Source organism: Ceratotherium simum, chromosome 15 (genome assembly GCF_057802395.1).
Source record: "Ceratotherium simum simum isolate JZ-2026a chromosome 15, ASM5780239v1, whole genome shotgun sequence".
Classification (NCBI taxonomy): Eukaryota; Metazoa; Chordata; class Mammalia; order Perissodactyla; family Rhinocerotidae; genus Ceratotherium; species Ceratotherium simum.
Genome location: NC_141914.1, coordinates 27839939 through 27857215, shown reverse-complemented (window position 1 = coordinate 27857215; position 17277 = coordinate 27839939). Strand labels below are relative to the sequence as shown.

General features: G+C 35.8%; 1 protein-coding gene across 3 annotated transcripts in view; it reads right to left on the bottom strand.

Annotated features, from left to right (window-relative positions):
• Window positions 1–17277, bottom strand: part of PAK2 (p21 (RAC1) activated kinase 2) — a 90664-nt gene that overhangs the window by 42910 nt on the left and 30477 nt on the right. For all 3 annotated transcript variants that reach the window (XM_087439792.1, XM_087439790.1, XM_087439791.1), the window contains exon 2: window positions 2312–2519. In XM_087439792.1, coding sequence (XP_087295918.1) covers window positions 2312–2498 — 187 coding nt within the window. In that variant the 5' untranslated portion in view covers window positions 2499–2519. The remainder of the gene's footprint in view (window positions 1–2311; window positions 2520–17277) is intronic.

Genomic DNA, 17277 nt, shown 5'->3' with positions numbered 1-17277 from the left:
ACAAAAAAAGACTTCAGAAATGACAAAAAAAATTAAATGGACCTTAATTATAGATCTCAAGAGCTGATAAACCTAAATGCAATCAGAGCCATCCCTAGGACACCAGTACCCTCACTCTCCCGTTGTTAGGGGGTAACCAGAACTAGTTTCAGCTGATAAATGATTCTAGGAGAAAGGAAGGGAAAGGGTAAAACTGGAAGATTCTCAAAACAATCAGAGATGGGTATGCTCTTTTGCATTTATGTAAATGATATTCAATTTGTTCACAAACCCTACCATTACCCAAAGTACTGGACTGTCCACACTTTCTCTTTTGTTTCTTTTCATTGTGTTCTTCTTTTCCCCTTTCCAAGGCTGTCCCCAAGTACATTTTATCCTATCTAGAGCATTCCCCTACCCCACTTTGCCTTCTGCTCTCTACAGGCAAGAAATTTCAATTCATTCAGCAATTTCTGCTGGTAGTAACCTTCATAAATTTTTTTCTAACCCCCATAATTATAAATACTGTGTTTATACTGCTATTTTAGGTTTTCCTACTTTAAATATACTGACTTACTACCATGGAAGATGAGGACTCAGTGCTCTCCAAGACACACACTTTTTCACCCTCTTCCCATGCATACTTTTTGGTTCATTTCCTAATTTCCCCCTTTATCCTTTACCTAATCCAGTAGAAGTACATTTTTCATCCTCAAACACGTCAAATACACACGCTATCACTTCTGTTAAATAAATTTTAAAAACATACTTCAATGAAGCTTTTCAGTTACAACCTCACATGAAATTTTAAAAATAAAAGCAAAATTAGAAATGAGAGACATACAATAAAATAAACAGGTTTTCAACCGCTCAATGATTACGTCCTGTCTGCAAATCTAAATTCTCCAAGACTTGATTCTTTGTTAATATTAACTATATTTCCTCAAATTTTCACTGATTATATATTTTTAACTCTCAAATTAAATGTGTATTCATTATTATATAAAAGCACCATTATTCTTCCACTTGGGTTTACGTCTCCATGTGCACTTAGATATATAAGTGGAAATATATCTTTATCTCCACTTATATCTATCATTACTATCAAAGCCATACTGCCATGCTTAATATAATTAAATAAATATAAATAATTAAATAAATATAATTAAATTAGTTTAAATAAACTAATCCCTAACCCTTATTCTAAAATCCATTACAGTCCATAATCCCTTATCCAATTCTAAAATCCAAAAATCTCTGAAAACCAAAAGTTCTTTTCTTAGGTTTGACACCAAAACAAATTTAGTGACTTCAACTTATATGACACTTCTTCATCCCACTTTGTGTTACTAGACCAGTTGTTCCTAACTGGAGGCGATTTTGTCCTACATGAGACATCTGGCAATATCTAGACACATTTTCAGTTGTCAACTGGGTGGGAGGTGCTACTGACATCTAGTGGGTAAAAGCTGGGAATAGCGCTAAACATACCATAATGCACAGGAGAGATTCCTGCAACAAAGCAGGAATTGAGAAACCCTGGACTAAACTCATGTTTGCAGAAGATACATTAACGTGTTGATTACTGAGTCCTGCCTGCCTCAGACGCTTATATAATACATGATAAAAAGACAGTATTACTACTACTCAAAAATCAGAAAAACCTTAATTCCAAAACACATTTGGTTCCAGGGATTTCAGACGGGATTATACTCTGTATCACCATTCTTATAATAGTAGGTCTTTCCCAAAAGTCACAAATCTCACTAATGTTGGGTAGGCAAAAAGTCTTCGAAAACCAAGAAGATGAGTATAGAAATTCATTGGACATAAAAAGTAAGATAAGCAACAAGTTTAAGGTTTTTTTTAACTTGTTTTGTTTTTTGTTTTTTTGAGGAAGATTAGTACTGAGCTAACATCCAATGCCAATCCTCTTCTTTTTGCTGAGGAAGTTTGGCCCTGGGCTAACATCCATGCCCCTCTTCCTCCACTTTATATGGGACACCGCCACAGCATGGCTTGACAAGCAGTATGTCAGTCGCCCCTGGGATCCGAACCTGCAAACCCCAGGCCGCCAAAGCAGAGCATGTGAACTTAACCACTACACCACCAGGCCAGCCCCACAACAAGTTTAGCTTTATTCTTTTCTATCACAGTTAAAATAAACAAGCCTTTCCAATAGTGCCTATATACCACCATCAATTCTTTTCTTGGATCTGTTTATTGTTCTCACCAGAAAAGATATCAACTTATTATACTTTAATTAAAAAGATATCAAAATCAGCAACATAAAATAATAACTGAGACTCTTGAAACCACAGCAGCTATTTACCTTTCTCTGTGCCTGAGAATATAGAGATGATTTTATTCCTGGGCTTTTTTTCCTCTGGAACAGAGGGCAAAGGTTTCAAACTGTGATTGGCTGACAAAGGATCTTTGCCTCCAGTGCTAAAAATGGTACTGCTCATTCGCACGGGAGGTGCCGGAGGCTTGTCTTCCAGTTCTCCGTTATCAGACATGATTCAGGATTATGATATGGCCTGAAACAGATAGGCAAAAATGTACAATTAATAACAAGGTAAAAAACAGTTATGGACAAGCACAAAATAGTAATAATCCCCTCCCCAATTTCGAATTAGGAAATATTATCCATTTAGAGTGAAATTTGCAAAATTTGTAAAACTCAACAAGAGATGAAACTGGTTATCAATATAGATAATCTCCCCTAACAAAGTTGGTAAACGGTTAGCTGAGGGAACGTCTGAAAAGCCACGTCCAGTTAAGAGAACTATAGTAGTTTCTGGAAAGCAAGATGATACTAACATATCAAAAGATATTCACCTAATCAATTGATTCTAAGAGTAAATGTTCCAATGAAAAGACAGACAACATGGAGTCTTAAGAAAAGAGAATTCCAAAGAGGAAGAATATGTCCTGACCAGCCAATCAAAGGATATGACCATTTCTATAGCAGATAGGACGCTTGCTACTAAATACATCAACCAACACCCCCTCAAATCTGATTCCATGCTCACTAGCCATATGATTACAACTTAGCCTTCACATAAACCTTCCTAAAGGATGAGAAGGTGTCACTGATGCAATATTTGGTCTCTCTGAAAATCTGACATTCTAATCACACGTTAGTCCCTTGTGAGTTTTGCAGACAGTACCATAGAACTTGATCCATCTGGGAACACTGACAAAAGTAAATCCAGAATTTAGCTGAAAACTAGAGTATGGCTAAATCCCAAGGTTCTGTCATCCTGTGATGCCCCGCCCAGGCAGTCAAGTAATCCCCCTTATCCACATGGCTACTTCAGTGGAAACTTCAATCTTGTTTACATATACTTACATATATATACTTTAAGTCTTTAAAAAAGGTGAATTATACACATTTAAAATCAGCAGTAAAAGGGAGGGAATGCCTAACTTACAGATGAGTTCTGATACAAAAGTACATATGCTAGGAAACAACACATTTCCCTACTAAACAAGGTTTTGATTGGTAATTAGATCTTGATTCGATTATAAAGTTATTTAATCTATGCAAGTGAACCAAACTTTGTACATGTACAATGAGAAGAATGCCAACTGTACTTAGACAAAATCAAAACTAAATTTATTTTATCTTTTATTTAGTTTGAATGCTAGTACCTGAAGAAAAGCCAGTATAATCTGACAAGAACTGAGGGATGAAGAGATTGCACCTAATTCCACTCCACATCTTACAGCTTTTGTTTTCCTTGCTAGGAGTATGTCACTAGCACTACTGTATATTTTATCTGCTATAATGACAGTTATTTTTCAGCCCACAAAAGAGGGAGAATGAGAGAAGGTAAAGGGGGAAAATAAATATTTCTGGGGTAACTAGTTAGAGGTTAAAGAAGGGCTGGGAGAAGAGAGTAAAAAAAGACTTGTATCTGTGTGTGAGAAAGACTGCCTGAAGTGAAATTAAACTACTGGTGGTCAAAGGAAGAAACAAGGATGGGATCTAAGAAGGTGATAAAGATGACAGCTGGTCACATCATGGGGGGTTTGTTTTGTTTCAGAGTGGGATGCAAGCAAGACACAACTGGCTGTTCTTAAGTGTGGGCTGTCAGGGGTGCATTACCAGAGGGGACTATTTATTGCTACAAACGGAAGAAAAATAAGGCTTGGTAAAAATATTTTGAGGATTATTTGATGAATTGATAAATCAAGACAGATATTTATCTCTTATGTGACCATAACATTAAGGTAAAACAGATGAGCCCTAGAGCAGCTCACTATCATCTTAATCACAAGCTGTAACAGAAATGGCATGTTCAGATTTCGGTTACACTGTGAATGCTCCATATTTATGTATACCAAATTTAAAAGTCAGAGTAATATAACAAAATTTCAAAATATATTTGCATGCATTTATAGAAGGAAATGCACCAAAATACTGACAGTGGTTATCTGTGGATAATTTTTAACTTGATTATAATCATCACAGCTGTGGTTTAAAAAAAAATCAATATAAAACAGTCAGGGCACAATAATATTTAGTGTAAACTGACTACAAATCCCATCCTTAAGGCTGGCTCATAGATGGAACATGACTACAAACTGCCAATGCACCTTCAGCTGCATGTTGTCTATAAGAGCATGGGTTGTGGAATCAGATGGCTTTGGTTGGAATCCTGGTTCCACCATTTACTTAAGCGTGTGATCTTGGGCAAACACTTAACTTTGCCTCAGGGTTCCTTGGAGAAATGGCTGGTTCTAGGCCCTGGACAGGGAAAATACAAGATGAGCCTAGAGCATCTTATAGTGTCAAAAGGTAAGCAAGTACTTAAAAAGGATGAGGGCATGTCAAAAGGACACAGCAAAGAGTTCTCAAAAGCCAATGCTGGAATGATTTGAGTAACAAGATTAATAAAGTAGTATTAGGGCCGGCCCCGTGGCTTAGCGGTTAAGTGCGCGTGCTCCGCTGCTGGTGGCCCGGGTTCGGATCCCGGGCATGCACCAACGCACTGCTTGTCCGGCCATGCTGAGGCCGCGTCCCACATACAGCAACTAGAAGGATGTGCAGCTATGACATACAACTATCTACTGGGGATTTGGAGGAAAAATAAATAAATAAATAAAATTATAAAAAAAAATAAAAAAATAAAGTAGTATTAGATTATAACCCAAAGAAAAAAATAAACATACATAATTCATATCAATACAAATAAATGAATAAACAAAATGAGGGGGAACAAAACTTCCTTACAAAACTAATAATATATGTAGATACGTCCCCTTCCAGGAGTTGGAGCTTAACTTCCCTCCCCAATTGAGTGTAGGCTGGACTTAGTCACTCACTTCCAAAAAACAAAGTATGGAAAGGGGAAAATAACTTCATGGTGAAAAACATCTGGCAAACACTGCATTAACCAAGTGATCAAGGTTAACATCACTGGTGGTAAGTCGTATTGATATCACTCACGCCCGATCTAATGTGATCAAAAACACACTTCACTTCTGTCCTATTCTTCCCCCAAACCCATAACCCCAGTCTAACCATGGGAAAAACACCAGAAAAACACAAACTGAGGAAAATTCTACAAAATTCCTCACCAGTACTCCTCAAAACTGTCAAGGACATAAAAAACAAAGACTGCGAAACTGTCTCAGAGCAGCGGAGTCTAAGGAGACATCACAATGTGGTATCCTAGAACCAAAAAAGGACATTTGTGGAAAAACTGGTAAAATCCAAATAAAATCTAGAATTTAGTCAAAAGTAATGTACCAATGTTGGCTTCTTTGCTTTGACGTACATTTTATGGTTTATGTAATGTTAACATTAGGGGAAGATGGGTGATAGCTATACAGGAAATATACTATTTCTGCAACTTCTCTGTAAATCTAAAATTATTCCAAAATAAAAAATCTATTAAAAAAGGAATTAAGTTCCTCTAAAAGTTAGAGTTCCCTATCATATGACCTAGCAATTTCATTCCCTGTACATACCAAAGAGAACTGAAAACATATGTCCACACAAAAACTTGCATATGAACATTCATACAGCATTATTCATAACAGCCAAAATATCCATCAACAGATGAACACACAGACAAAACATGGCATATCCATACAACAGAATATTATTTGGCCATAAAAAGGAGTGAAGTACTAATACATGCTACAACAATGGATGAACCTTAAAAACATGAGTGAAAAAAGCCAGACACAAAAAGATCACATATTGTATGATTCCATTTACATGAAATGTCTAGAACAGGCAAATCCACAAAGACAGAAAATAGGTTATCGGTTGCTAGAGGGTGAGGGGAATGGGATGTGACTGCTAATGTGTATGGAGTTTCTTTCAGGGGAATGAAAACGTTCTGGAATTAGACATTAGTAATGGTTGCGCAACCTTGTGAGTATATTAAAACCACTGAATTGTACATTTTAAGATGGTAAATTTCAGCTATGTGAATTATATCTCAATTTAAAAAAGGAATTAATAATATTTACCTCACAGAATAAAGATTAAATGAGCTAATAAAGATTTAATGCTGCTACTACTATCATGATTACTATTATTTATAAGACTCTATGCTAGAAGTCAGAGAAAGTAAAAGAGGATCTAGTTCTTCTTCAAGAGTTCATAATCTATTGGGAAAGACAAATACATACAGACTCGCTTAAGTTAGATCATGCATGCCTCTTATCAACATCTGTTCTCAACACATGCATATTAAAAGAACTTCGTTTCTTCAGAGTAGCAGTTCTCAAAACATTTTGGCCTCAAGACTCCTTTACACTCTTAAAAATTTAAGAGTGTAAGAGTATAAGGCTCCCATATAATTTTTTGTTTATATGGGTTATATCTATCCATATTTACTATACGAGAAATTAAAACAAGTTATTTAAATATTTATTTCATTAAAAAATAATAAATCCATTACATGTTAATATAAATAACATTTTTATGAAAAATAATATTTTCCAAAACAAAATAAATTTAGTGGGAAGAGTGGCATTATTTTACATTTCTGTAAATCTTTTTAATGTCTGGCTTAGTAGAAGACGGTTGGATTCTCATATCTGCTTCTGCATTCAATCTATTGTGTTATGTTTTGGTTGAAGTATATGAAGAAAATCTGGTCTTACACAGATATGTAGCTGAAAAAGGGAGTATTTTAATAGCTTTCAGATAATTGTGGATATTCTTGGATATTACACCAAACTCAACCTTCCTAAAGGTTAGTTGTGGAATCTGAAATCACAGCAGTAAATTTTTTGTACTCTGTTACATTAAACCCATTCATTTCTCTTGCACTATGAACAAATCTTTTGCCCATGTGTGAATTTTGTAATGTCATGAATTGATTCTTTAGAAAATACTGGTTCAGTGAATTATAAAGATACTCAAAATGTTGACAGATTTCATTATATAATGAAAGTAAAATCACATTTATTAACACCACCACTGATCTCATTAGAAAAGTCTCAGTACTGGCAAACTGTCAGACTCAAGAAAGTGGATACAAGTTTTCTAAAATTCTAATTTTTACTTGAAAGCTTAAATTTTATCAATTGCAACAAACTCTGTTACTTCAGCCTTTTTTCTTTTTTGCTGAGGAAGATGCACCCTGAGCTAACATCTGTTGCCAATCTTCCTCTTTTTTTGGTATGTAAGCCTCCATCACAGCATGGCCACTGACAGACAGTGGTCTGCACCCTGGAATCAAACCCGTGCCACCAAAGTAGAGTGCATCAAACTTAACCACTAGGTCACTGGGGCTGGGCGTCACTTCATTCATTTTTGAGAAAATGTCTGCCAAATACCTAAGTCTGAACAACCAGAGTTTGTGGGCCAGTTGTTCTTTCCAATTAAAATGGTGTTCCATGGAAAAGGGGCTAGTTTAGCTCAATCACACAAGTGGTTTTTTCTGCAAGACAACCATTCATACTTCCTAAGTTTCTAATGAGTACTTCCTATTTTGCTACATAAAATACTTTAAAAGTGAACTCAAAAGTAGAGACATAATAAGATTAATAATTTTACTGTCTCATCAAGTACATTCTTAAGTGAAACTGGCTTTTTCAAAAAACTACAAGCACACGGCCACTGCCTTGATTCATGTTAAAGTACAGGCAGTTTTACCCACCATTGCTTTTGCACCATCAATGCACATAACAACAGTATAAAAGGCAAAGAATGTCTTAGCATTATTATGAAAACAGGTTTTGACCTCATGGACTCCAAGGGTACCACAGACCGTACTTTGAGAACTGCCACTTTAAAGTGTACCCCAGGTCTATACTTTACCCTCACACCCCCAATTCTTTCTGATGTTTTTATGAGGTGGCAGAAGACCCATATTTATTTCATCCTATACTCTATAGAACATATTTTTAACATTGGAAAAGGTAATCAATGGCTAGATTTCCAAGCTAGGGCACAAAAACCTAATCAAATCTTTAACATGGTTGAAAATCTATACACGTCAATGGCATTTACCATATTGTTTTCCATAACAAAAATAAGAAAGATCAGCAGACTTTCATGCGTTAGCCAAAGACACTAACTGCCATTTATATGAAAAACACCACCAAATTCTAAGCAAATGACATTACAGGACAACTTTCAGAACACAGCCTTTCCTTATACTTCGGTTATCCAAAAACATTTCTTTACTGCTCTATTTTAATATAAAGTGCAGTAACTTTTTGGTTTTCTGCACAAATTCAGTCCAAGAGAACTAAAAGGAGCAAATACACTATTTGTTTCAGAATTTTCTTCTTGGTGATTGTACATTTTAGACAAAGTTGTATTAGCTATGGCTCAAGGAAATCCCAGTTAACATGACGTACCTTGTAGGCAACACATGCCTCAACAAAACCCAAGTTTAATATTAAACATGAGTCACAGATATCCGTAACGAAATTACTCAAGATGACAAATATAATAGCAACAATTCTAAGTAATATGCCTCATAAGTGATTAGATCTTAGTAAACAAAAGCATGACCCTTGATACATTGATGACTGCCGCGAGCTCAGCTGAGGGCTTTATCACTTCATCTCAGCATTTCTCTAACTAGTCTCTATGTCTTCAGCTGTTGCTTGAAGGAAGAGATTAGAAGAAGCTCTAACTAGGTTCCTAAAGAGTTTCTATGCATTGTTTTTGTTTAGAGAAAGAAGTCAGAATTGGTTAAACGCACAACAATGACTAAAAATAGCACATGCTATCACTTTCCCTGACTATACTTTCCTCAGTAGCTACTCATAACCACAGACTGAGGACTAAACTCTGGCATTTAGGGCCACTTACTACTGAATCAGTCTGATCTCATCTGAATGCACCACATAAATCCTATGCTTCATGTTCCCCAAATACACCAAAGACTTTCCTGGCCTAAATCATCTTTGTATATATATTTCTCTATTTTTAAATTTTCTTCATCCTTTTCTCTACCCAACCAAATCTTTCAATGCTCAGTAAAAATTATTTCCTGTGTAAGGCCATTCCTGTCTCTCCCCGCTCAAAATGACCCCTCACATCCTCTGAATGAGAGTTACACAGGAAAATAAATTCAGAGAGTATTAAAGTTGGATTAGAATTCATTTGGTCCATCTTCCTTATTTTTATGTGAAGGAACTGACTCACCAAAAAGCAAGCAGTTTGCAGAAAGTCACACAAATCTAATCACTATGAGAACTAAGACCAGAATTCAAGTTTCCTAACAACTCTTAACCTCATGTTCTTTTTCTTAATTATGTTAATATACTGGACTATTCTCTGGCAATGAATTACAACTGTGCTTCATTAATTATTATTTTAGGTGTCTTTCCTCCCCAAGACTTCAAGCAATTCGAAGGCAGGGATTATACTATATCTATTTTTATTATACTATTTTACTATCTCCTTTAAGGTTTAACACAAATCCTTGCGTGTATTAGACAATAATGTTTTCTGATTTATGGTACTACACTCTGTCCCCAGAAGAAATATTACTCTTTCTGAATTTATGAGTTCTCTTATCAAACAGCATCTCACTAGACAACATTTAAACTACTCTATATTAACAAAAATACCTTTGGAAAGATCTATACTTTTCCCCCAAGAGCTGATTCATGGCCTTAGTCTTCGATCCTTTTCCATAAAGCATCCTTCCAGAAGCATGTGTATTGCTTCTAGTGACGATGTCAAATGCCTAAAAAGTGCCAAATGAGGATGAGATAAGGCTTTTCACATCTTATATTTTAGCCAGAAACAATAAAGAATGTAAAAACAGCTCATGGTAAATTACTGATTTACCAATATTTTTCTCTACCATTTTCAAAAATGTTTATAAAAAAAGCAAATGATAAGTATTGCCTCTCTCTAAATCTGTTCAAACACTTTTTGCGACTTTTCAGTGAAAAACAAGTAGGCAAAACAAAAAGCATGCCCAAAACACACTGTACTCTTCTAACAGGCCCATTGTTTAATTGTGACGTGACTCAAAGACAAACAATTCCTCAATTGTCTACTGAAGGAGCCTAGGGGAAGTTACATATACAACAGAAACGAAAAAAGGAGTGGTATCTGGAACTGGTCAGTCTAACTGGTAGAAACTGCTAAATTTATTATAATCTACTCAGATCAACTATGGTACTCCAAGTACAAACCATATACTATTGAAAAACATGATGTAAAAAGCACAATTTTGCTTTATTTTTACTCACATTTAACATAAATAACAAATGAACCTTAATTTTTCAGTACCTTAAGAATGTAATAATACAACACTATTTGGTAAGACTTCTAACAACCTCTCAATAAGCTACAAGAGCCCCAACACCACTGGCCTTTCTTTCCCCTCTCCCTGCAAAAAAGCCTCAAATGCCTTTGAGAGCAAAAGCATCAATGAAAATATCCCAAACACCTTAAGTGGACAACACATACTATGAAAGGAATGTTCACAAATTAAAAGGAAAGGAGTGTTTTCATTTGGTGGCACCAGATTACATCAGGTCTGTTAGTAGCAAAGCCAGAAAGGAAAGGGAGAAGAGACATAGAAAACACAATTGGGGCACTGGTAAAGAATAAAGAATGAAAAGAAACTCTGCTCAAACTCAAATAAATAAAGGACTGGACAACATTTCAAATCTTTAAAAATGCATGGATAAGCTAGTTAAGATGAAAGGAATGTTTCCATAGAGCCCAAAGCCAAGTGAAACCAGGAACAAGAGCGTAAGCAATTTAATAATCCAGTTATTCTTGATGGATTTTTTTAATTTTTTGTTTATTGCAGTAACATTGGTTTATAACATTGTAAAAGTTTCAGGTGTACATCATTGTACTTCTGTTTCTGCATAGATTACATCATGTTCACCACCAAAATACTAATTACAACCCATCACCACACACATGTACCGAATTATCCCTTTCACCCTCCTCCCTCCCCCCTTCCCCTCTGGTAACCACCAATCCAATCTCTGTCCCTATGTGTTTGTTTATTGTTGTTATTATCTACTACTTAATGAAGGAAATCATACGGTATTTGACCTTCTCCCTCTGACTTATTTCACTTTGCATTATACCCTCAATGTCCATCCACGTTGTCACAAATGGCTGGATTTCATCGTTTCTTATGGCTGAGTAGTATTCCATTGTGTATATATACCACAGCTTCTTTATCCATTCGTCCCTTGATGGGCACTTAGGTTGCTTCCAAGTCTTGGCTATTGTGAATAACGCTGCAATGAACACAGGGGTGCATGTACCTTTGCAAATTGGTGTTTTCAAGTTCTTTGGATAAATACCCAACAGTGGAATAGCTGGATCATATGGTAGTTCTATCCTTGATTTTTTGAGGAATCTCCATACTGTTTTCCATAGTGGCTGCACCAGTTTGCACTCCCACCAGCAGTGTATGAGAGTTCCCTTCTCTCCACATCCTCTCCAACACATGTTGTTTCCTGTCTTGTTAATTATAGCCATTCTGACGGGCGTGAGGTGATATCTCATTGAAGTTTTGATTTGCATTTCCCTGATAGTTAGTGATTTTGAACATCTTTTCATGTGTCTGTTGGCCATCTGTATATCTTCTTTGGAGAAATGAATGAAAAGAAACTCTGCTCAAACTCAAATAAATAAAGGACTGGACAACATTTCAAATCTTTAAAAATGCATGGATAAGCTAGTTAAGATGAAAGGAATGTTTCCATAGAGCCCAAAGCCAAGTGAAACCAGGAACAAGAGCGTAAGCAATTTAATAATCCAGTTATTCTTGATGGATTTTTAACCAAACTCGGGAGACCTTAAACTTCCACTTTGATGGCTGTCACAGGGGACAGGTGATAAAACTCAGAGTCTGCCAAAACTGAAAAATCTAATATGATTTCCTCCCACATAAGGCTAGACACAAAAGCTATAATCTATATAAATCAGGAATAAATCCCTCTGGGCAGAGGGAACAAGAAAACTTTAACTATTTTGAGTCCAGTGATAACAAGACAGGGAAAAAATCTCTGAGAAATCCTAACAACAAAATGCATGTTTATGGTCTGAATTCATCCACCTATGAGGTCCCAAAAAATTCCAAGAGGTTTAATTGAATGGGGTCATGCTGGTAGCACTCCCTGGTGAATGGCAGAATCAAACATAAACATAAAGCCTCCCTGGGAGAAAACAACTTCAGCACAGGCCTCAAATCATACCAAAGATAAAATTCTAAGGAAAAGGAACACCTCATAGTGAAAATTCAGAAAACAAACAAAATACCATGATTGAGGACTATCTAGCCAAAAGAGACTGGTGAAATAGATGTGGCATGATCTGACACACAATATGTAGAAGAAGCTTGAAAACAAAAGCAAAAAAAAAAAGCAAATATGAAAAACAACCATACAGAACTTACAGTAAGAAAAAATATAATATCTGAAAATTAAAACTCAACATTTGAAGTAAAAAGCAGTGCAAACTCAGCAGAAGACAGAATTAGTGACCTGCGAGATGTAGCTGAAGAAAGTACCTAGAATGCAGCACAGAGAGACAAAGAGAAAGTATGAAAGAAAAGTAAGATGAGTAGGTTGGATGATCTAAGCTACAGCTATTTGGAGTTCCAGAAGGAGATGAGAGAACGAATGAGGCAATGGTTCACTGGATAAATGAGTAGCTGAGAAATTTCTAGAACTAATGAAGGACACAAATCCATAAGTTGAAGAACTTTAATGAATCAAAAGCAGGATAAAAAGTAATCTATGCACATCAAAGTGAAAACACATCATAGTGAAATTAATCAAACATCAAAGAGTTCTTAATATTGGCTAAAGGAGAAAAAAGAGCAAACTTCACAGAAGTGGCAGATGGACTTTCAGCTTACTTCTTGATACCAACAATGAAAGCAAAAAGACACTGATATATCCTCAGTGTATTGAGAGAAAAAGCTGCAACATAAATTGAAGATTCAACAAAACTATCTTTCTAGAATGAGGTCAAAATAACATTTTGAGACAAAGAATATTTTCAAAAGATTGGAATCACTCTATACTCTTAACTAAAATCAATGTAGTTGGAAATCAATAACAAAAAAATAACTAGGAAAAAACTCCATAGGTTTGGAAATTTTAAAACACTTCTAAAAAACTTATGGTTAAGATACTATAACGGAAATCAGAAAATACTTAGAATTGAATGAGAATGAAAACTATGTATCAGAACTTGCAGGACCGGATAAATAAAATGTGGTATAGACATACTGTAGAGTATTATTCATCTTTAAAAAAAATGAAATTTGTGGGGCCAACCCCGTGGCTTAGCGGGTTAGGTGTGCGCGCTCTGCTACTGGTGGCCCGGGTTCGGATCCTGGGTGCGCACTGACGCACTGCTTGTCCAGCCATGATGAGGTGGTGGTCCCATATACAGCAACTAGAAGGATGCGCAACTATGACATGCAACTATCTACTGGGGCTTTGGGGAGAAAAAGGGAAAAAAAAGGAGGAGGATTAGCAATAGATGTTAGCTCAGGGCCGGTCTTCCTCAGCAAAAAGAGGGCGATTGGCATGGATGTTAGCTCAGGGCTGATCTTCCTCACAAAAAAAAAGAAAGAAAGAAATTTGATATGTGCTCTAACAAGGATGAACTCTGAAAACATTAAATAAAATAAGCCAGACACAAAAGGACAAATACTGTATAATTTCACTTATATGAGGTATCTAGAGCGGTCAAATTCATAGAGACAGAAAGTAAAGTAAAGGTCACCAGGGCCTAGGAGGAGGGTGAAATAGGGAGTTACTGTTTAATGGGCACGGAGTTTCTGTTTGGGATGATGAAAAGTTTTGAAATGGATAGTGGTAATGATTGCTCAACATTGTGAATGTACTTAATGCCAATGAATTGTACACCTAAAAATGGTTAAAATGGTAAATTTTATGTTATGTATATTTTACCACAATAAAAAAAACTTGCAGGATGTGATTAAAGCACTTAAGGACACTTGCAGTTCTGAATTTTTACTTTAAAAACGAACTAAAAATTAATGAATTAAGCATCCAACCTAAGAAGCAAAAGTAAAAAACAAACAAAAACAGCAAAATAAACCCAAAGAAAGTAGGAAGAAAATAATAAGATAAAAGGAGAAATTGCTGAATAGAAGACTATTATACAACAGAAAAGATCAATAAAACTAAAACTTGGGTCTTAGATAAAACTAGCAAAATACCTCTGGCAAAATTAATCAAGAAACAAAGAAAGAAAGCACAAATAAACACTATCAGGAATGAAAAGAGGTTCCACTGGTATTCGGTGAGCAGAGGTCACAGATACCGATATTCTGCAATGTGCCAAGTCCTCACAACTCTTGAACATTCCACCATGCACTGATTTATAATTTAAAAAAATTCATATATATATATAATTATCTGAACCTAGAGCATACTTCCATTTTACATATAAAAGATATTTTTTACAGTTTTAACACACACTGAATTTTTCAGGTACGCAACCACTATGAAACCAAGAGAAGAGCTTGTACTTTGTTTAGCTTGGTTTTAACAAGAAGTTTATTCACCATTTGGAATATCATGTCACTGAAAGCAATGTGATCATGCTGGTTGAGTCATCAATAGCAGTACACCTGTATGAGACTGCATTATGGCCAAACTTAAGTAGACACACAGACCTATAATCACTTCATACTGACTTTTAGATTAGTTGTGATCAAATACAGTTGTCTCTTGGTATGGGTTCCAGGACCGCCCATGGATAACAAAATCTAAGGATACTCAAGTCCCTTATATGACGTAAATGATATGTAAACAGTTGTTGTACTGTATTGTTTTAGGACATAACAACAGGAAGAAAAATTCTGTACAGGTTCAGTACAAACACAACTATCGTAGGCCTTTCCATACGTGGTTGGTTGAATCTGCAGATGCAGAACCCATGGATATGGAGGGCCAACGGTATCTACGAATGGAAATATATATTTTATTACAGTTTTCCTTTTCTTTCTTTTTTTCCCATTATATTAATCTTCCCTCCGAAATTGATTTAGAGACTTGAATTAGGGCATTATATTGATTTTTCCCATGAAAAGAGGACAAGTTAAATAATCTACAATTTTTATTTCATAGGAAAGCAGTATAACGTAGTGTTTAAGAGTACAGATCCAGGGCTGGCCCCGTGGCTTAGCGGTTAAATGCGCGCACTCCGCTACTGGCAGCCCGGGGTTCAGATCCCGGGCGTGCACCGACGCACCGCTTCTCTGGCCATGCTGAGGCCACGTCCCACATACAGCAACTAGAAGGATGTGCAACTATGACATACAACTATCTACTGGGGCTTTGGGGAAAAAATAAATAAATAAAATTATTAAAAAAAAAAAAAAGAGTACAGATCCAAACACCCCATTTGTAGGAATCTATCTCAAAGACACAATGGCAAAAATACAAATAGACATATACACTAGGCTGTTATAGTATTATCTGTAACAGCAAAAGACTAGGAGCATCTCAAATGGTCCTAAGAGGGGACTGGTTGAATTAACTAGGGTATATCACACACTCAAGTATTATGAAATTGTAAAAATGAATAGGGAAATCACTCTATATACTGCCATGGAGTGATCTCAGGATAAACTACCATGAAAATTAATAAAGGGAAACCTCATTAAAATGGAGTTGGAAGACCAGAAGGGGAAGCCCTCATGCAGTACCACTCAATGCCAATTACAGGAAGAACTGTCCATTACAGACTGCAAAAAAGAATCCTCAGGAAAGAATCATCAATTACAGGCTCCAACAGGAAGCGATATCCATTGCATCTCCTACAAGAAATCAACTACCCCAGCAACTCAGCCAATGAGAAACCATCACTCCTGCTTTCCACCAATGGACTTCAATTCAAAACAACCCCTTCCAACTTCCCCTTTTTTCTCTCTCAAACAAGGTTCCTCTCCTTTGCTTGCAGGACTTGCCCATGGCTTTTGCTATAGCTTGCTTGTCTCGAATTGCAATTGTTTGCTTTGTTCCTGAATAAACTCATTTTGCTGGTAAAATAACTGGCTGTTTTATTTATTTAGGTTAACGCTACTAATGAAAAGAAAGATGGGGGAAAAGAATATATGTATGGTATGCTACCATTTACCTAAGGGGGGGAAGAAAGGTGTATCAATACACACACACACGCTTATTTTTTTTTTAAATGGAAGTATAAACCATAATTTTTTTAATGGTTACTTTTGGGGAGGAAGGGAACAAAATGGAAGGGATTGAATTAAAAGTTAGACTTCGCTGAAAATATCTTGCTTTGTATATTTGATTTTGGAACTTTGTAAATTATATAAAAATCACCAGCAAAAGTAGAATGAATATTGCTTGTAATAAGTTAAGGCACTACAGAGACCCAATCTAACAATCCATTGCCCACTAAAAATATCCTTGTATTTTTCACTTTGCAGACAACACAGGAACCTTATTTAGCTTTACAATTAAAACTGAACAAAAACCATTAAATATAAATTGGCAGTGGTTGAAAATTCGCATTTTCTTCTTACATCTTGAGGTATTACAACATCTACAATGGGAACTTTCTACATCATTATATGGATTAAACATTTAGCAAATACTCATTAACCAGATTATGACATTGCCTCTATTATTACCAATTATGATGTATCATATTTCCTCTACTGAACTCTATTCTTTGTGAGAAGGTACTATTTTTATATTTCTTTTTATTCCCCAACAGCATCTAGCAAAGTGTTATATACATCATAGAAACTCAAAACATGTTTTTCAAATAAACAATGTTTAGCCAGTTTAGGCAAATAAACTACTATCACT